At 42.6% G+C, this 22,374-nt stretch overlaps 1 protein-coding gene across 1 annotated transcript; it reads left to right on the top strand.

The window, feature by feature from the left end:
* Nucleotides 1-2,008: 2,008 nt before the first annotated feature.
* Nucleotides 2,009-4,714, top strand: LOC135699026 (uncharacterized). Its single transcript, XM_065219210.1, has one exon. It carries the CDS (start codon nucleotides 2,009-2,011, stop codon nucleotides 4,712-4,714), a length of 2,706 nt encoding a protein of 901 aa, XP_065075282.1.
* Nucleotides 4,715-22,374: the final 17,660 nt, after the last annotated feature.

Here is a 22,374-nt window from a genome sequence, read left to right as displayed (position 1 = left end):
TTTTGCTTTGTTTTATTTATGATTTGGGATTTTCTTCCGGCTGACATCTGGTGCCACTGCACAACTCAGTCGATAATTTGACGTGACGAATTGATTTGAACAAGTTACAGCCTAGTGCTGGTCGGTTGAAGCGCGGTGTAGTAAAACCGGAGGCGGTGGGTTCGATTCCAAATTGTTTTTATGATGGACGATTAGGCCAAAACGCCATTAGGTCTAACGCTATAATGCCGGTCGAAATAAGACTGAAGTCAATTGACAGTGTTCGGCAAAACATTCTCAAATCTCATTAATTGCACAGTTGAATTTAGCAAGGCAAAACTCAAACGCGAATAAACTCGCATTAGATTTGAGTTTTTGAGTTTTTCTGAACACTAGGTCTATTAGGTCAAATGAGTAATTTTACCGCAATTGAATCTTCTGACAAACTGTATAAATATCTTTCAAGTTTTCCGGATTATTAAAATTTTCCCGGGTGAGCTAAATTCATTTTAATCAAGCATAAAACCAAATGCCATGAAGCCGAAAGGATCGGTAGGTTAGATGAGTCATTACCAAGCTAGTAAAATTTGTCTATGTAGTAACTACCTTGAAAACTCGTTTACTTATTCACAGACATTTAAAAAAATATTTTTATGAATTATCTTAAAAAATCAGTACCCTTCACAAAGTTCTTTTCAAAACTAATTTGAGCACCGTTCGGAGATTCACTTTGTAATTTTCTTTATAACAGTTGTTCCGAAAGAATCTACGCTCTGGAAAATAATAAAATTTAAATTAAGTATAAAATACAACCACACTATACAATTATACCCACCTGATATTTCTCTACCTTGAATTGTAACCACACATTCATACGCACTCACTCTTATGTACACTCGTTATCATACATTCTCATCCCTGCACAATGTATACGAGAGATCGAAATATACTTTAGTTACTATCAGACCAGCAAAGCCATCGTACGTTTTCTACGCTAGTCCGAAAAAATATCACCGTCGCAAATTTTAATATCGGTGTGACCTGCCGGTGGGCAAGTAGTTTCCCGAACAACATTATTGGTACCGAAACCCGGGAGTTGTGGTCCCGGATCGTCGTGTCGGTGGCGCATAGGACCGTGTCCGCGAGTGTACCACGCTTATCATCGCGTTTTCGTGTCGTCCACGACCACGATGGAAAATGAACAGGTGGGCAGGAACTCACAGTCTCCCAGTGTTGGTGAGTTCTTTGCCGTTAATGTTCACGAAAAGTTCACTATTTTGCTATACAGAAATTCAAAACAAAAATTTTATCTGCGGATTTGAACAGTTTTTGACCTGTTTCATACTACCGGAAGGTGTATGCTGGTCACAAATGCCGTGCCAAACTGATTTCCTACTCAATTAATCAATCTTTGATGTGAAATTCGCTAATAAACACGAGGCGCATTTCGTATAGCAAACATGCCATAACAAAATGGGCATGGTTCATTTAAGTAAACAAACTAACACTTCTTCCGACTGTTACACCTATGTATTAGCCGTCTCGGTCCACGACGGCAAGGTGTATTCTATTCAGCACCTATTGTTTGGCCCAAAAGCAACCACGTTGTTAATTGTGTGTCGCCAATCGAGAACGATCGAGAAGAAACCATTGTGACCATACAATAGTGAGGCAACAACCACGTTGCTTAGTGATTTTGACTTCCCACGGACGGAGTGCTAATTGTCGTACGAAGAGGATCATTCACTGCCAGGGTGGTGAAAATAAAGTTCCGCTTCTGGTTGAAAATTCACGTCCCGCTGGGTGGATCTGGACTTTTCTGCGGTGGCTGTAATTACGTGGAACTGGTGGTGCACGTCCGAATACGGACGCCATCGGTGTTTCCAACCTACAACTGCTGTCGATCGCACTGGTGTATGCTCATTGCTTACCGGTGGATATCGTCGTTATCGTCGCCATCATCATCTTTGCCCACGGCACGTAAAAAACCGTCATAAGGTAACAATTTTCCATTTTTTGTTGGGGAATCATGGCGCCGACCAAGAAATTTAGTAAGGCGGCTAAGTTAAAGACGCTTTACCGCCGTCGTTCGAACATTGTAAATTCGGCGGAGGTTATCCAGGCCTTTGACGATGAGTATGTCCCGGATCAAGCTAACCAACTGCCAATAAGAATTCAGCATTTGGATGAAATGTGGCGGGATTTCCAAGCGATTCAAGACCACATCGAAGACTTAGATGAGCCGGATGAGGAATTTAGTGAAGATAGGCGAGAATTCCAGAATCTTTACTACGCTTTGAAGGCGTCCCTAGTAAGCAAGGTTCCTCCATCTCCTCACCCGTTACTACCACCGGCAGTTAGAAACCCCCAACCCCCACAGTCGGTGTCAAATCTCCGTCTCCCTGAAGTAAAGCTTAAGGAGTTTTCTGGAAATTTCGACGAGTGGGCATCTTTTAGCGATCTTTTTACCTCGCTGATCGATTCAAACCCGCAGCTGACCATGGTACAGAAGCTGTACTATCTGCGAGCTTCAGTTACTGGCGAAGCTGCCCGCATGATTTCCTCCCTCGATATTATCGCTAACAATTATCCGGTTGCATGGAACTTGTTGAAAAACCGGTTTGACAATAAGCACATGCTGACAAAAAGGCATATGGCTAGCTTGCTTTCTATTTCCCCCCTAAAGAAGGAAACAGCGACCGGCCTGGTGGATTTGGTAGATAAGTTCAACCGCCATGTCCAGCTTTTGGATAAACTCGAGGACGTCGAAGAGCACTGGAATTCGTTCTTGGTCGAACGGTTGAGTAGCTGTCTCGATCCCACATCACTCCGTGAATGGGAGACTCAATCGGCGGGGGACGATAGGCAGACATACAAACAAATCCTCGAATTCATCCAAAAGAGATCACGCATCTTGCAAACCCTACAGCTCTCCCAACTAAGCAGCAGTTTTCAAATCGAAAGCAAGCCTAAGCCTCGTGTGTCTTCGGCTCACGTGAGCACTTCGAGCAGTGCAAGGTGCATCTGTTGCCAGCAACCACACTTACTTTTCCTGTGTGACAAGTTCCAAAAGCTCACACCACACGAACGGTTCGATCTAGCCAAGAAGCATAGCCTCTGCATCAATTGCCTGAAAGGGGTTCATTTGGCGAAAGACTGCTCCAGCGGTGCATGTAAAACATGCGCGAAAAAACACCACACGCTTTTGCATCTGCCACCGCTAACAACGTCTACAGGCGGATCTGGCGGCCGTCAGTCGCTGCCGGTACAACAAAGCTCTTTCGCGGAATCGAACCGTTTACAAAATAGTCCACTGTCACGACTCGGTTCGGTACATAGCTCTCGGTCGGTTGAGCTTTCGAATGCCTCTCCACTCGTGTCGTCGTTTAGCGAATTGTCGTCCTCTCTCGTTTACGAACCTCCCTCGTCGTCGGTAGTATCGTCCGCCTCAAATTTGCCTCCTACTGCCTGTCAAAGTGCTGAGTCAATCCAGCGGCGAAATCCCAACACCGTGCTACTTTCTACCGCTGTGATTAAGGTCCTGGATGCGGACAATAAATACCAGTACGCTCGTGCACTCTTGGATAGTGGATCCCAGCCCAGCTTCATCTCGGAAGCACTGTGCCAGAGACTCAACTTGAAGCGGACGAAGCTCAACTCTCCGGTCATTGGTATCGGACAGTCTTTGGTCAACGTACACTACGGCGTAACTATGTCGATTGCCTCTCGTTTTGGCATCTTCATATCGAGTCTCGAATGTTTGGTCTTACCAAAACTTACGGTTGCTCTTCCTAGTTGCAACATCGATGTTACACGCTGGCGGATTCCACGGCATCTTCAACTTGCGGATCCGCAGTTCAACGTCAGCCAAGGGGTGGATGTAATCATCGGCGCTGAGCTTTTCTATTCTCTTCTGGAAAATCAGCAGATTAGTCTCGGTACGGATTATCCAATCCTTCAAAAAACCGTTTTTGGTTTCGTCATCTGCGGCAAGGTCACGGAACAATCCGCCACTGGAGTCGTCGTGCAGTCCAGCCATCTCTGCACCGACGAGTCGCTTGATTCTCAGTTGGAAAGGTTCTGGGAGATTGAGAATCTTGACAAGGAAAAATCATTCACTCCGGACGAGCAGTTCTGTGAGCAACATTTCCAGAAAACTGTCTCAAGGGACAAGGATGGTCGTTACATAGTTCGTCTGCCGTTGCGGGAAGAGCTGGTGCCCCTTATGGGTGATTCATACACTCCTGCACTTCGTCGATTACTGTCGATGGAGAAGAAGTTTGCTGTTGACAAGAGCTTTCATCTCGAATACGGCAAATTAATGGAGGAGTACCAACAGCTGGGCCACATGGAGGTAAATTCGCACGCGTTGTCCGGCCCACAGTTTTTCCTTCCCCACCATGCTATTCACCGCCCAGAAAGTACAACAACGAAGACTCGAGTAGTATTCGATGGATCCAGCCATGATGCCAATGGCTTGTCAATCAACGAAGTCTTGGTCATCGGACCCACGGTGCAACCACCGCTGCAAGCCACTGTCATCAACTTTCGGGTGCCACGCTTTGTCTTCACCGCTGATGCACAGAAGATGTTTCAGCAGATCTGGATGCATTCGGATGACCGCAGATTTCAGCAAACTCTGTGGCGAAATGATCGATCGGAGCCGATTCGGGTTTACCATACCCTCTTGCAGTGCCAGTCATTCGAAAGGGAATCTACGTCGACGATGTACTGACTGGGCACGATGATCTACACACCCTCCAGGAATCGTGTGTACAGCTCTTATCCTTGCTTGGAGGTGCAAGGTTTGTGTTGCGGAAATGGGCAGCTAACGACAGCGCAGTTGTAAGGAACATTCCTTCCGAGCGATGGGAAACCTCCAGCAAGCTAGAAATCGATCGTTCAACTGCTGTCAAGACGCTAGGCCTTCTGTGGTTTCCTGAATCCGACAAGTTCATGTTCAAGATACCTGCTCAAGGAAGCAGGTCGTTATTACTAAGAGGGTAGTTGTGTCTGAGATGTCTCGGTTGTTTGATCCCATCGGCCTTCTCGGGCCTGTAGTACTGAATGCTAAAATGTTCGTACAAACTCTCTGGGCTGAACATTTGCCATGGGATACGGAGCTATCTAATGACTTGCAAGATTGGTGGATGACCTATCGAACTGACATCCAGCAATTATCCACTCTAGAAATTCCGCGAAGGGTTCTGGCTAACACTTCTCGTCAGTACACTCTCCACTGCTTCTGTGACGCTTCCATGAAGGGTTAAGAGATGAACTAGCCTCAGGCTAAAAATCTCTAAAATAAAGATTTAAAAAAAAAAAAAAAAGCTTCCATGAAGGGTTACGGGTGTTGCGTCTACATCGTGTCACCAGACGAAACAGGAGAGCTCCACAGTTACCTTCTGACCTCAAAATCTCGCGTCGCACCGTTGCGTGGTCAATCCATTCCACGCCTGGAACTTTGCGCTGAGCTACTTAGTAGTCAGCTCATCGATACGCTGCGCAAAACTACCGAATTCACTGAGCCAGTAACAATGTGGACCGATAGTACAATTGTGCTTCACTGGCTACAGTCAAGATCTAAGAGCTGGAAAGTCTTCGTTTCAAACCGTGTGGCGGAGGTTCAACGACTAACGAAAGGATTCGAGTGGAGACACGTTTCGACGAACTTCAACCCTGCTGACCGGATTTCACGAGGTACCTTGGCATGTCAAATCGTTAATGACGATCTTTGGTGGTATGGCCCCAGATTCTTGCGATACCCGAGGGAGCAATGGCCAGCATCCGTTTTTCTTGCGCCAAATGAGCAATTAGTCAACGAGGAGGCTCGCCGTGTCGTCACATTATATGTCAGCGAAGCTGATCAAGGACTATTTGACCGATATTCAGAACTCGCCAAACTCCTGAAAAGTGTCGCCTACTGCTACAGGTTCTACCACAACTGCAAGCTACCAAGAGCGCAGCGCTCGATCAACAGTTCTGATCATCTTTGCAGGACACTCCTAAGAAAATGAAATTCATCTGAAGATTAACATCGAATTTTTAATTATTCTTTAAAAAAACGAATTTATTATAGAATTATAAAAGAAAATACACTCAATTCTGTTTTTACGTGATTTTCAATTTTTCTATTTTGCCCTCAAAAAAATATTATGGAAAAATGAAAACTCCTACAAAAATGTGTTGTATGGATGACTTTTAGAAAATTGTCCAAGTTTAAAAAAAAAATGCTGAAAAAAAATCCTTTTGAAACTACACTGAAAAAAATTGATTTTTAAAATTTAAATTCGATTTATAAAAATGGCCATGTTTGATCTGGATGAAAATTTGTATCAAGATAGGTAAATATGCTTACTACCAACCGTCCATACATCACGAGATGGGCACAATGCATGTTTTATCCTGGGCACAAGCCTAAAAGTCATTCATACAACACATTTTTGTAGGAGTTGTCATTTTTCCATAATATTTTTTTGAAAAAAATCGACAGAAAAAGTTTGGCCCTTCTCAAAGGTTATTCTAGATAAATTTTGGATAAAAAACTAAGCATATGCAAAGTGGCTTATTTAGTCAAGGTCCACACATCCAGAAAGTTTCATTGAAATCTGAGAGGGTGCTGCCAGCTCCGGATACGATTTGGCACGAAATTGCGTCAGTATTTTTAACATTCCCAAAAATTGCATTTGTGACTTCCTCCACAATTTGAACATTTAAATGTCTTAGGATCTTCCTTCAGAGAAAACTCATCCTTTGCGTGAGAGGAATCTCCACAATTCATGGATTTAGCTGGCATGTAGCATTTTTTAAGGTTGTTCAGTTCACTAGAATTGAAGTGATCTAAATAAAAATCATTAGAAATCCCGTTGCGCGAATCGCCAGCACGGGATTTCATTTTCGTTTTGATTACTTGGACTGACTCAACTCCAAGTAATTTAGTGATTTCTTCTTTGATCTGATCCAGAGATTCACCACTGGATAGACCTTTCAAGACATCCTTGAACAGACGTTCAGTGTTGGCGTCGTAAGTGAAAAAAATGGTATTGCTTCTCAGTACGATATTTGAGAAGACGTTTGAATCCGTCCAAGGTTTCAGCCAATACACGACATTCCGATGGCCAATTTAAAGTGAAAACTTGAATTTAACGATGTTCAAAAGTTCCGTGCGAAGAGCATGGAAATCGGAAGTGGTTATCACAATAGGGGGGACCTTTTCTTTCTTGGCATTAAGCCGGGAAAGTTTAGTGGAATGTTGCCTGAATGAAGGATCATTCTCTAATTCGTGAGCATATCCAACTGATTGCTGACATAAATTTCATCAGAAGGGGGATCTAGTTATTGCCATTTTCTTTTGTGTTTAGGTACCATGGCGGCAGAACCAAGCTGCTCCAAATCGACTTCCAAGCAGATTAATTTAAGAATCCATTCGATCGAAGAGGAATTTCCAAAACAGGATAACCTCGGGTAGGGTCCAAACAAGGATCGAAGAGGAATAAGAATCGTACAAGGCAGAACCTTTGCGCACATAACTGAAGGGAAAGTGCAAACAAATCGATGAATCAAAAAGTGATTCGTTTTTCTGATCAACAAGTAATGTGTTGTGGTAGCGTTCCACACGGGATTTCTATGTGCACTCACACTATCATAGCATACTGCCTATCTTAACTTCAGGCAGAAGATGCCTTCTACCGCTAGGTGCGCTATAGTGTTCGCAAATGACAAGTGGAGCCACTTTCTGATTCGAAGTTCCACTCGTGTGATTTGCGGGTATTATTTATCACTGAAAAGTGCTGTTTAAATTTGTTGTAGCTTTAGGTAGTAGTAACAAGGCAAGAGAGTAGGATGCGGACTGTGAGGTGCGTGATCTGTACGGGAAGAGCTGAACTGACTAGAAATGTAGTGATGGTTTCAATATTGGATGTATAACAGATAATCGTTCAAAGGTTCAAAGTAAGATACAATGGTGGACGATTTTCATACAAACTGATCAACTTTGCCATTTTGCAACTATGTTTTGTTATGATCAATTGAGCTGAAATTTTGACACAGAAATTCAAATATGCTGAATTTTATTTGTTCGTAATATCAAATTATTGGAAGTGCTTGCCGGAAATGACGGGCTGGTTGAAAATGAATTGTAAATGTGCTATTTTATTGGCCATTTTCAAGCTGCCCGTCAATTTCCGACAAGCGCTTCTAATATTTTGATATTACGTACACGAAAAATTCAGCATATTTGTAGTTCTTTGTTAAAATTTCAGCTCAATTGATCATAAATGTTTTGCAAATGCAAAATGCCAAAGTTGGCTATAGTTTGTATGAAAATTGGCCTAATGTGCTATTTTAATGGCCACCACTGTATAGATAGAAAAAAATCTAAGTGGACCCTTTCTGCAATAGATAAGCGGTTTCCAGTTTTAATATTAGTCTTATATCAGCATTATATTGCACTTTTTGCATTAGCGAACTTGGCAGTGCGTGATGTACACTCACACCACTAAAGCATCATTGATAATATATTCACTCACACATAGAAAAAAAAGAAGAAAAAAGCAGCAAAAAATAGGCTGACGTATCGTAACATCTTAATTGAGTAATATTTTCCACCATCACGACCCGCCAGTGGTGGATAAACCAGTTTTTTGATATGGAGATTTTCGAAAAATCATCGATTTCTGTTCAAACCTTGCTTCTAGTGGTGAGAAAATATCTTCATTTTGTTCTTTTTAGTAATAGTGACATGATGTAGAAATAATTTATGGAACAAATTACACCATTATTGATATTATTAATTAAAAGTGAATTTCGCCATGCTTTCTCTAATAAAAATTGTATGGTTAATTTGCTTAACGACGTGTTCTGAGTATCATCCAAACCATTTGTTGAATAGTTCGATGATTTGGGTTATCGTTCGTTTATGGTTATTTTTTATTAGGGTTGTTAAGCAGAGGTGGTGGTGAGTGCTGTCAGAAGCAACATGCATCACATAGTTAACTAACACAACCCCAAGGATGCAAAGAGCGGGGCGATGCTCTGACACAGCACGCCTACCTCGTTGCCGAGAAGTATGCTTGTTCACAGCATCACCACGCACTTTTGACCCTTTCTGCCAGCCAATACTGAGGCTGTGTCCCATTTGCCGGGTTAAATTTAAATCGTAGTTCTTTGAAAATGACAGATAGAAAGTTATCGAATAACCCTGATATCCGAGCGTGGTTATTTTTGACAGCCAAACGGTTAGATTTTGACAACTGATCCATGGGGATGTTCTGGAGCTTGCCGTATTGTGGGTACTTGGTAGTTTCAAAGAAAACGGAGCCGTCCGAAGACTTGTACACAAAGCCACTGGATAGCAGCCTTTGTATGAATGCAGTGATGGCGGGAATGTGATCCGTAACTCGTAGTTTTACATCCGGAGATCGAACGTTCAGTCGTTTCAGATCGCTCCAGAATTCCTGTTCGTAATGGCGTGCAATATCCATCCAGGGTTGACCGGATTCGTTGGCTCGCTTGATGATTTTATCATCGATGTCGGTAATGTTCATGGCGGTCACAAGGTTCATCCGAAAGTGGTCTTTTAAAATGCGTTGAACGATGTCCAGCCGGACGTAGCAGCTGGCGTGACCGATGTGAGCCGAATCGTACACCGTTGGACCGCAGGTGTAGAAGGATGTGACCCAGCAGGCAGATGGCAGTTGCAGGGGGACCTTTTCCCGAGTTCGACAGGAGTAGATTCGGATGCCCGGGTCCAGGGAGGAAGATTTGCTGCAGAAGCGCCTCACGTGGCGCAGGTGGGTGATCATGGCCTGGAATGGGTAGAGAAATTGCAGTGAGCTCAGCTGAATCAGGTGAGTGGTTTTGAAGGTTGATTGTAGTCGGTTTCTCCCAAAAACCGTTTCCTTGAAGGGAAAAATATATAATTTTGATTTTCACAGCAGTTGTTTCTGCCTTCTATAGAGCGCTATAGTAGCGAGAACGGCCTTACCAAGAAGCTGTTGGTATATAATTTACATTCATTATCCTTTATAGTTTTTGGCAGCACTGCACATTACAATGTTACCAGTGCACCTATTTGCACGCGAAGAGTGAAACGCTTCCAGGAAAACAAAGTAAATTCGGAAGCCGTTACAGCGAAGGTTCTTTGGAGCTTGTTATAAGAATCTGTACCAACTTAATGGCCGTGAATGGTTCCTGGGGAAAGCACTAGATGCGACCCTCCTCCCAGATGGCCATGGCAATACAGGAAGTATTACAACAAAGGTAATTGATATTAGATATTTTGCAAACAGTGACAGATAGCGGACATGAAGAACCATTGGAGGTGCCGGGCAAAGGTGTTTATCCTTGACAAATGGTAAGTTACAAATTCGCTGTTGTCCTTGTCGTAGGCGCCGTCGTAGTCGCTGTAGTAACCGCCGTCGTAGTCGTAGGCAGTACCGTTAGTATATTTAAAATTAACCATCAGCCGCTGAAAATATGAATTATCACGTATTTCTGTTGTTCATTACATGCCAAGTGAAATTCGAGAACGTAATTTCATTTGAATAGCTTGTTTAACCAGGTCTTAAGCAATCGTCACGTCGGTCATAGCTTGTTATGATTGCCTGAACCATGCGTAAAGAGAAAATCGAAACATTGAACGTCGCGTGAAAGTGGATCTTAATGAAGGCCTAAGTACTGTTTCGTAGCTTTTAGTTTTAGGATTTCAAAGATCGTTGGTTGCAGTGGCTTGCTTACTGAGCAAAAAAACGCGGTCCCAGGTCCTTTCATATTAAAAATTTATGGTAAGATCACTTGTTTATCGTGTATTTTGTAATACTTTTCGTTGTCGTCGGTGCCGGGTTTGAATAGTTATAAAAACTTGAGTAACGCTATAATGTGATATGAGGGGCTCGGTGGCCTTAGAGCAACCGTTTTTGCTTACTGAGCAGAACATCATGAGTCTAATCTCAAGCTTATCCACATTCAAGATTCGTCAATCGTTTTATTTGTTAACATGACTACATGGAAACAACTCGATGATTAAAAAGGAGCTCGTCTGCCTAGTGGCAAACGTTTTTGCTTACTGAGCAGAAGACCGTGGGTTCAATCCCAAGCTCCTTCGCGTTATATGATTGTTAGGACATCAATTCATCTTATCGTTTACTTAAACAAACCCTGCTGCAAACCCAACTCAACCCTTTTACCCAACATCCCAGTGATTCCTCGTGGAAGTGCAGAGGTGTTCTCGGCTTCCATCAAAGCGAGTGTCACGTCAACACATTCCTACCCCTTCCTTTCTTGACCTGTGTTTGGGCGCGGCCGGCGCTGGTATTGCCTAGTTTGAGATCACCAGTTTTTACACATTGAGGATGATTGCTAGTCCCAAGCATCGTCTATTGGTTCTCTGTGTAATTACAGCTGGTCTGGCAATAACAGAGTAGCAACCGTGGGCGGTCAATCATGCTCATGCTCATGCTATACTGTTTCCACATAATGTCATTATGACTAAAAAGAACAAAATTTAGAAATTTTTTCGCCGCTAGAAGCAAGATTTGAAGAGAAATCGACGATTTTTCGATAATCTGCATACCGCAAAACTGGTTTATCCACCACTGGTGGGGCGACATCTGTCGGGTTTGATGGTGGAAACTATTACTCAAGCAGCACATTACAATAATATTGAAATAGACAGTTCTCATAATCATCTTGAAACGTCAATAAAGTTGTAAAAACAACAAACATTACCCAAGTAAGTTAAAATGGCATAAAATTTCCAAACTGGAAATATTTATAGGGTGTCCCACCGCTGAAAAATCGCTGTAGAAAATGACCTAGTTGACGGATCCTTTTCAAACTTTCAGACAATAACATATAACCCATTAGTAAACTTTTGGCCTATTTATTTCATTCAACTTCAATACGCTCGCACCTTACGCTTAACTCCACTCATTAGGTTCTGTACAACATCTGGCTTCAGCTTCTTCTGTACGGAAACCCACTTTTTCTGCATGTCTTCCTCAGATTTGACCTTTTTGGGATGCTTCCGTAGTGCCTGCTTCATAATAGCCAAGTATTTTTCGATGGGCCTTAGTTCCGGTGCGTTGGGGGGGTTCATGTCCTTGGATACGAAAGTTGACTTCGTACCACTCCAGGACAACATTTCAATAGTGGCACGAAGCTAGATCCGACAAGCAGATCGTAGGGCCATCGTGTTGCTTCAACAGAGGAAGCAGACGCTTTTGTAGACACTTCTTGGGGTAGATCTCTCCGTTTACAGTCCCGGTAGTCACGAAGGGTGCACTCCGTTTGCCACATGAGCAGATCGCTTGCCAAATCATGTATTTATTGGTAAACTTTGAAAGTTTCTGATTCCTTACTTCCTCTGGAACATCAAACTTGTTCTGGGCGGTGAAGAACAGTAGCCCCGGAAGCTGGCGGAAGTCCTCTTTGACGTAAGTCTCATCATCCATGATGAGACAATGAGGCTTCGTCAGAATCTGGGTGTATAGTTTCCGGGCCCGTGACTTTTCCACCGTATTTTGCCGTTCGTTACGCTTTGGATCCTTCTGCACTTTGTACATATGCAGTCCCTTCCGGTCCTTGGCTCTCTGAACGAAAGACTTGGACAGATTCAACTTTTTGGCCACATCCCTGACAGAAGCATTGCGGGATTCCGCTTAAACGCTTTCACGACACGCTTGTGATTCTGATCTCTAATAGAATATCCATTCTGACCGCATTTCTCCTTCCATTTGATGCAGAGAGTTTCGTAGTAACGTTTAATCACACGGCTCACCGTTGACTGCACGATTCCGCGTTGTTTTCCGATGTCCCGATGAGAGAATTGAGGATTTTTCAGGTGCTTGCGCAAAATCAAATCGCGACGTTGTACAGTGGGAAAAATTCGGTAATTGTTACCCTTAATTGATATTCTCAAAACGCAAACGGTCCCAACCAATAGAAGAGCACTTTTCTTTTGTAAAAATGTCCAGGGAATCGATTGCGCTAGATAGCGTAGACGGCAGAGCACGAACAATTCCCGTTTTACCCCAATTTCCATATGAGTTGTGAGTATAGCCAGACAGTTTTCTCTACTTTCGGGAACTAAACCACACACACTCATCATATCCACTCTGATCTTATGTAAAAATGTTCAAGGAATCGATTGCCATCAATTGTTTTCATATATGGGACTGTTAAATCTCGCTTTACCACAATTTACGTATATTTAGCACTTCTCACTGTTAATTTGATCCATTTCATGACTTTGAAAAAGAAATGATTGATGAACTCAGCTCAATATACCATAAAATGTCCAAAGAATCGACTAAGGCTTTTACTCGAAAAAAAATGCACCATTTTTATCCGTGTGTAACTTTTTTATCCGTGGGTAAAAATTGATGAAAATCTGGGTATAACTAGTTTTGAGTGAATTGTTTTTCATAACAATCGGTTCAGTGGTTACTGAGATGTCATCGAAACAAGAAGAAAATCGCCGGAGAATTTTGCGCGCCGTCATGGAAAATCCGACTGCGACCATGAGATGGATCGGAAGACAACTGGGAATCACCCATACAACTGTGTCTTGGGTGGTAAAATCGTTTAAGGAGTCCCAGACGACCGAGCGGCGGGCTGGAAGTGGAAGAAAATCGAAAACAGCTGACCCTGTGAAAGCCCGGAAGGTGTTGGATTATTTCAGGCGTAATCCGAACCTTTCGATTCGCGACGCGGCTCTGAAGGCAAAGTGTTCCGCCTGGTTCGTTCAGCAAACCATGAAACGAGTTGGGCTTCGTGTATTCAAGGTCCGGAAGGCACCCAACCGGCGTGATCAACAAAACACGGCGGCCAAATCCCGCGCAAGGAAGCTGTATCGAGAGTGGTTAACGAAACCGATGTGTGTGGTTAGGGATGACGAAACCTACATCAAGGCAGACGCAAAGCAGCTACCGGGGCTGGAGTTCTACGTTGCCAAATCACGGTTTGATGTTCCGGAAGATATAAGGAAGAAGAAAGTGGACAAATTCCCCAAAAAATACTTGCTCTGGCAAGCCATATGCCAATCCGGTAAACTGAGTAACCGGTACATCACAATGAGTACCATCAACAGCGAAATTTACCGCACCGAGTGCCTCCAGAAGCGTCTGTTGCCCTTCCTGTGGTCCCACGGAGGCGAAACATTATTTTGGCCGGACCTGGCATCATGCCATTACGCGCGATCGACGTTGGATTGGTACAGAGACAATAACCTTGTTTTTGTACCAAAAACCGCCAACCCCCCAAATTCACCAGAGATTCGTCCGGTGGAAACATTTTGGGCCACAGTGAAGGCCAAAGTTCGAAAATCGTTCAAGGTGTCTAAGAACGAGCTGGAGTTGAAGAAAGAATGTGTGAAAGTGACCAAAAAGGTCGGCTCCACCATTGCACAAAATGCAATGAGGGGTCTTAAGGGAAAGGTGAGTTCCATGTGTTTTCGGAAAAACTGCGGAGCTCTAGGATCAGTTTCATGGATGAATCACTTTTACGGATGTTTCGGATTTTTCGGAGGATGGCCATCCGGGACCATGTTTATGTCACGATCACAACTTCTTTCTTATATCACAGCTACACGTGTTTTCGAAAAAACTTCGGAGCTCTAGGATCAGTTTCATGGATGGACCACTTTTAGGAATGTCCCGGATCCTCCAGAGGACGGTCCCATGGCCATGTTTATGTCACGACCCCAAATTCTTTCATATATCACAGTTCCAAATGATTTCGAAAACACCGCGGAGCTTTAAGATCAGTTTCATGGATTGACCACTTTTACGGATGCTCCGGATCTTAGTCCATGTTTATGTCACGACTCCAAATTCGATCTTATATCACAGTTCCAAGTGTTAAAAAAAAAAAACGCGGAGCTCTAGGATCAGCTTCATAGATTGATCACTTTTACGAATGTTCCGGATCTCCCGGAGGACCGTTCCGTTGCCTCCATTAACCATGTGTAAGAACCATAACTGTATTCTGGCTAATTATGAACATTTGGCTAATTAATCTAAATTATAGATCTAAAGCCACTTAAGCAAAGCCCATAAACACACCCTTAAAAACGTGTAACGACTCTTTTCGATTTTAAAAAGTAGACGATCTTTTTAAGGTCACAATAATCTACAAACCCTAGGAATTCTAGGGATAGGGTAGAGAACTAATTCGGCCTATTTAATCGTCCATTTTGGGTCTATCGAGCAGAAAACTTCAAATGAATCCATGATTTCACAGTTAACAAGTCAATTATGCGTTTGGTACGATACTTTAGTTAATAAGCTACCGAACGAAATCAATGAGAACGCGTGATATGAATGTTTGAACCCATTATTCCCAAAAACAAAAAAGCGCTCCGACCGAATCTATTTTTATCTTCATACGATAGGCCGAAGTTCATTCATTGGCGTTTCAATGGCGTTTCAATGCGTTAGGCCGCCCTAATAAAAAATAACCATAAACGAACGATAACCCAAATCATTGAACTATTCCACAAATGGTTTGGATGATACCCAGAACACGTCGTTAAGCAAATTAACCATACAATTTTTATTAGGGCGAGTATAGAATCCGTAGGCCAAGTTTGGCGTCAAGAAGCAGTGTTAGACTTTTGACAATATCTCAACGATTGGTTTCTGTTTATCAAATTTTATTATCAAAAGTACGTACGGAAAGGTAAATAAATTTGGAAGCCATCAGTAATAATAACATTCCATTTGGTGCTATACTGCGCTAGATCGAAGACAGCATATCAAGAAGACCGGCAACTTTGCCTGAATTCAAGCGACAGATACAGTAGCGCTGCGCTTTAGCGAAGGTGGAAGCTACGCATAGAAAAATGAGCAAATACACAAACCTTTATTCTGATGATGGCACCTTTGCTATCCAATTCGTTCGGAGCATTTACCTTTAAGCGGCAGATGACACGATTCTGCCTATCTCATACAGGACGGATGAGAAAATGGAATAGTTGCCAGTCTTTTTGATATGTTGCCTTCGGCTAGATTAAGAAAGACTAAGTGCGGCTTGTGCTTACTAGGCCGGAAATGGGGTAGTTAACCCTACCGCAATTTTTGAAATTCATCAAGAAATTGCTAAGCTATGCCATTGCAAACTTGCCGCTACACGCTTTTCGGAGGCATCGTATTTGGAGTGTCAATAGGCTTAGCCATCTACAACATTGCCGAAGGCATCAAATCGATCAGACAAACCATTTTCGAGTATCAGTTTTCTGAAGATGAGCTTAATATTTTCTATAGGCCTTTTAAAAAAAGGCTAGATTTAAAATTTCGATTCTGCAAATTTTCGTCCAAATAAAAAATGCAAGAAAAAAATAATTAGCTAATTAGTATGGAACCGCTCAACTGTCGATAAAAATGAGGTTAAATCTCTCCGTGTGATTTTGTTGAAACATGCTCCCGAAGAAGATGCAGTAGAACCCCAATTTATCGTATCCATTTGGCGGAAAAGCTTACAGTTACACCGTGCAGCATATACCAACAGCGTTCGTAAAGTCGTATTTATGTCGGAAGGCAGAAGTTGAAGTAATTTCGGTTCCTACCAATAGGTGGCTCATCACAGTAAACTCTTTATCAAAAAATGACACGGCCGACGAGATCAATCAAAATTGAGTAGTTTTACTCTAAATCATAAAAAAAGAAAGTTACTATGGACCAAGTAAAATTTTCTCCGCTTTTCCTCAAAAATCCGACCGAATATGAGGAAAATCGACGACAATTTTACTCGCTATAACTAAGCAGCTACGTATACCCTAAGGGTGAGGTTTACAACCTCTAAAAGCCGGTCTACGTCGTTTATGAACTGCCCTTCATACTAGACCTCTCTCGATTTTCCTCAAATACGAAAAGTGGAAAATTTTTCTCAGACCTTGAGTAACCCACGTTATTTCGAATTTGGGTGAACGAAGCTCAAATTTGTGTTGGTTTAATCGGCCGTGATGGCCATGCTGTGTTCGGTTTTCGTAACTTCATCGCACGAAAGCATCGAAAGTAGGAAGGAACAACACTCAACAAGCGAAAGGACGGATGATGAGCGGACGGAGCTCGTGTCGTGGGGCGCGCTTGCCATCATTATCCAACCCAGCAGCGTACGATTGGGGTAGGTTAGTTTAATTACAGCAGCAAACATTTATGATATGCGTGGTGATGGGAAGTCGCGACGTTTGGGCTGCTGATAAATTTGTTGCGATTACTAACCGACTTTTCGCTGATGCCCGATCGGATGGGTGCTTCGAATTGCTGTGTGAACATAGGTCAGTAAAATGATTGTATGTGATTTATGTACTTTGAGCTACATTGTAAGAACCAATTAAGTGTTGAGTTTAATGTTATCATTGAATACAGAAATGTGGAACCAAATTCAGTGCACAGTTGCACAGAAGTTACGTCATAGTTGATTCGTTTGAAATTTTATTGCGCGTTTCTATTTGCTCGGTTCGCTTGTTGCTGCATGGCGAAATGTGCAATGGTGCATTTGCATGTTTTCCCAGTTTGATAAGCGCATTTCTACGCCTGCAATTCCAGAGAGCAAGTCGTAAAAGCAGTAGTTAATCGCTTAGCTTCCTTCCGCCGTGTGGCCTCGGCCTCGCTCTCGCTGCCTCTTGTGGATTGGGCTGTCGATGCAATGCACTCCGTCGTCATGAGGCCATTAAGGATTGTAGTTTGATGTTGTACAAGCAGAGCAGCACTAAAGCGGCTTGTTTTCTTGCTATTTATTGGAGTATTTTCTTGAGTTTGGCAGCTATGTATGTGATCTGTATAGTGGAGGTTACGGGTAGAATCGTGATTGGCTGGACCAGGCGATGCATTGCCGATTCCTTGAACTATGGCATTTCACATAGTCGAATGGTGGTAGGCTCATCGATTGAATCTCGCTCATCCGGCGCAGGTTCATTGAAGCAATAAAAGAACATAGTATGTACTATTATTGCTAGTTTAATATAATATGCTTAAGAAGTTGAAAACATGTTTTATCGGCAGAAACCTACTGATGCCAACAACAGAAAGTTATATTCGAATTCCGCTTGTTTGTTATCAAGCCGACAATGTCGTGAGTGACGCTGCGCCAGCATTCATAAATTCGGTTCAGCCCGTCTCATTCACCCTATAAATGAAGATTAATTAAGCCGGTATTAAAATTAATTTGAAAGGACACACCAACCATCTGATCTTGTCACCTACCGTTGTGCTGTTGTCGGGTGCAGCAAAGTACAAAAATTGAAAGCGCATCAACTGTAGGTGCCTTGAAAGTGGTCATTGGCTTCGGTTCGGACGGTGCGGTGGTTCTTCACTTTGTCGATGATGATATGGTCTGGCCGTTAGACTGGTGCAAAATTGGAAATTTTCGCTCCACAGTGCTCAAACGGTTCCAAATACAATGGGAAATTCAAATCTAAAAATTCTCATTTTGATTTAAAAAAAATAAATATTTTTGCTTGTAGGAAACTTTTTCAGATACAACTTTATTGAAGACCAGTTTTCGATAAAAATTAAGGAACGAAAGTAATTAATGATTCATTATGATTATGCTCAATTAAATGTTCAGCAGACAGTATTGGTGTTTGTGGCACGTAGAAAAGAGCACACAAGTCATGGCTACGAGGATGTCACACTTCAGAATACAGTGTTGCCCATAGAACAGCTGCTTGATCATAAGATTATCAATCTCTTAAACAATTAACAACTATGTAATTTGATGATTGGCTTAAAGACGATCATCCGCAAGTGCAACAGTGGAAAAGACTAGAAAACAATGAACGAAAAGTGTGGTTTCCCCTCAGTAATTTCCATATAAACTTCAAATGGTTTGTGCCAAGTCAGCTTCCTACCAAAAGAGTTCAAATTTTGCGAGGCTAATCAGGACCCGATTTGGAACCGTTTGAGCACAGTGGAGCGAAAATTTCAAATTTTGCATCAGCCTACTGACCGTCCTACACGCCATATCGTTATACGTGTGCCTGTATGGGTATGGCGTGCTTGGTGTGCGTTACAATAAGGAAGGAAGTGCTGCTGCAGAGAACTAGCCCACTATCATGTGCAATGCATGCGAGCTGAGCACTTCTTGTTTGTTTCGTAACCGGTGGCGGATGGGCTGGAGTGTTTAGTAGGTTTGCGAGTGATTAAAACGATAATGCAGTTCACTGCTTCTCTGTTGGTAAGTGGACCGAGCGAATGTACGACTAGAGTGAGATCATTGACACTCGTGAACGTCCAGAGCGAGCTGATAATGATGGGAGGCACATATTGTGGTGCTATTTTGATATGAACACAATTGTATCGATAGATAACGTGATGCAGATACTCTCCGTTCGAGTTTCCTGAAAACAACATTCGATTTAGAGAAGGTATCAACAGCAATGAATGTCGTTTTCAAGATCTACGTGGCGTATATTTCATGATACAATCATATAAAATATAGTACACATATATAGGGGAAATGGCTATAATGTTGGCCTATGGAACTAAGATTGGGCCCATCGCTAAAAATCTGTTATTTATCAATGGCGAATGGTCGCTATTGCAAATTTAGTCGATTACTGAATTTATGTATGGGCCCAAATTAGGGGCAATTAGGCCGACATTACATCCATTCCTCCTATGTATTTTAAAACAATAACATGATTTTTATTATTTTTTTATTTTTATTAATTAATTTATTTGTACAGGCTCAATCGAATAAACTTTACAGAGCCAAGTAATCATTTGCGTTATACATAATTGATGTCTTAAATCTAGATTTAAAGGAACTGAACCGATTACTCGCGGTCATCTCGAGGTTAGTAGAGATTTACAGTTTTATGGATGGGGAGAAGGAGGAGGAGGTTTGAGTTATGATTTACGATACAAATATTTCATTATTCCTAAAACATGAACTTATTCCTATTCAATTTGGTATCCACAGTGTAATTATACAATTATTACAGAAACAAACATTAAAAAGAAAACCACGCGAACAAAACAAAAACTTAACACAAGGTTAGTCAAACTTACAATCTAAGGTTAATATTCTTAAAGAAAACATATATAAGTTTCATAAACTCCAGATCGCGTCTACCCAAAATATCTCGAACTGGAGCATTAGGTTGTCTACCTCGAGCCCGAAGGGAATCGTACAGTTCAGATCTGACTCCGCCATGCTCAGCACAAGACCAAATAATGTGATCTGCGTCCTGGTAACCTTGTCCACATTCACAGAGATTACTGTCCCCCAGCTCAACACGGAACAAGTGAGCGTTTAACGAGTAGTGATTGGACATGAGGCGAGACATCATACGAATGAAGTCTCGACTCACATCCAACCCCTTGAACCAAGGACACTTCGACACCTTAGGGATGATTGAATATAACCATCGTCCCAAACTCCCTTCACTCCATTTATTTTGCCAGCTGGCGAGTGACTGTTGACGATAAATGAAGAAAAATTCGTCGTAGGCGATTTGTCGATCGTAAATATCGCCTTCCATAGCGCCCACCTTTGCAAGCGAGTCCGCCTTCTCATTGCTCGAAATCGAGCAATGAGATGGGACCCATGCAAAGGTGATGACAAAAGATCTTAAAGATAAAGCACTTAGAAGCTCTCGTATTTTAATGAGAAAATACGAGGAGTGCTTTACCGGCCTCATGGAGCGAATAGCGTCGACAGAACTGAGACTATCCGTAAAAATAAAATAATGATCTGGTGCAAGTGAGGCGATCGTTTCTAGCGTATAATGTATTGCCGCCAGTTCAGCAACATATACCAACAAGGAGCATGAAGCATTCGAGAGGCGCTATGAAATTCGTTATAAATACCAAAACCTGCGGACGCCTCTATTAGTGATCCATCTGTGAAAAACGTTCTTGCAGAATCAACATGGCCAAACTTTGCAGCGAAAATTGACGGAACAATCATGGAACGATGATGTTCTGGGATCCCACGAATCTCCCGCGTCATAGATAAATCAAAACTAACTGAATTGCCGAAGTCGGAGGAGCATACACGATGAGGATTATGCTGTGAAGGGCTGACATCCTGTGTTATGTACACGTAGTACAATGACATAAAACGAGTTTGGGGGTTTAGCTCAAGAAGCTTCTCAAAGTTTGCAATCACCAGTGGGTTCATAATTTCACAACGGGTGAGGAGCCTGAGGGATAATTCCGAAAACCGATCAGAGAGTGGCAACATGCCCGCTAACACTTCGAGACTCATCGTATGAGTCGAGTGCATGCATCCTAACGCGATACGAAGACAGCGATACTGGATCCGTTCCAGTTTGATGATGTGCGTTTTAGCCGCCGACTGGAAGCAAAAACTACCGTACTCTAAAACCGATAAAATCGTTGTCCGGTACAACGTTAGCAGATCTTGCGGATGGGCTCCCCACCACGTTCCGGTAATTGTTCGGAGAAAATTGATCCTTTGTTGGCATTTCCGCTTCAGATACTCAATGTGGGATCTCCAGGTGCATTTTGAATCGAACCAGACCCCATGATATTTGAAGGACATAGAATGAGTGATCGGTTTACCCAAAAGTTAAGGCTTCGGTTGTGCTGGGCTATGCTTCCTAGAAAAAACGGCCAACTCAGTTTTCTTTGTGGAGAATTCGATACCTAGCTGAATAGCCCAAGTAGACAAATTGTCTAAGGTATCCTGTAAGGGTCCTTGCAGGTCGACCCCTTTGGGCCCTGTCATAGACACTACGCCGTCATCTGCAAGTTGTCTCAACGTGCAGTTGTCACTTAGACAATTGTCAATTTCTCTGACGTAGAAATTATACAAAAGGGGGCTTAAACATGAGCCCTGGGGGAGACCCATGTAACTAAATCGAGAAGCTGTAGAGTTTCCATGAGAAAAGCTTATATGTTTCTCTGACAGCAAATTTTACAAAAAGTTATTTATTAATGGAGAAAGGCCACAAGCGTGGAGTTTGTCTGAAAGGACTTCAACCGATACTGAATCAAAAGCCCCCTTGATATCCAAGAATACAGAAGCCATATGCTATTTTTTAGCAAAAGCCAACTGAATTTCTGTGGAAAGCAACGCGAGACAGTCGTTCGTTCCCTTGCCCCTACGGAATCCAAATTGAGTATCTGAGAGTAGGTGGTTCGTCTCAACCCATTTGTCCAAGCGAAAAAGGATCATTTTCTCCAACAATTTTCGAATGCACGATAACATCGCGATGGGACGATACGAGTTATGATCTGAAGCGGGCTTTCCAGGCTTTTTAATGGCAATAACTCTCACCCGCCTCCAATCATCCGGAACAATATTGAGCTCCAGGAACTGACAAAACAAGTTCAACATGCGCCTCTTAGCGACGTCTGGGAGGTTCTTCAACAAGTTAAACTTGATTCTATCAGCCCCCGGAGCCGAATTGCCACACGAAAGAAG

Source organism: Ochlerotatus camptorhynchus, unplaced genomic scaffold (genome assembly GCF_037179485.1).
Source record: "Ochlerotatus camptorhynchus isolate MF236.1 unplaced genomic scaffold, CSIRO-AGI_Acam_v1.1 ptg000101l, whole genome shotgun sequence".
NCBI classification, from domain to species: Eukaryota; Metazoa; Arthropoda; class Insecta; order Diptera; family Culicidae; genus Ochlerotatus; species Ochlerotatus camptorhynchus.
Note: the sequence above shows the minus strand (reverse complement) of the source record. Positions and strands in the feature narration are given on the sequence as shown.

Excerpts from the sequence above, each read along its gene's own strand:
- LOC135699026 (XM_065219210.1), top strand. The coding sequence starts at position 2,009 with ATGGCGCCGACCAAGAAATTTAGTAAGGCGGCTAAGTTAAAGACGCTT.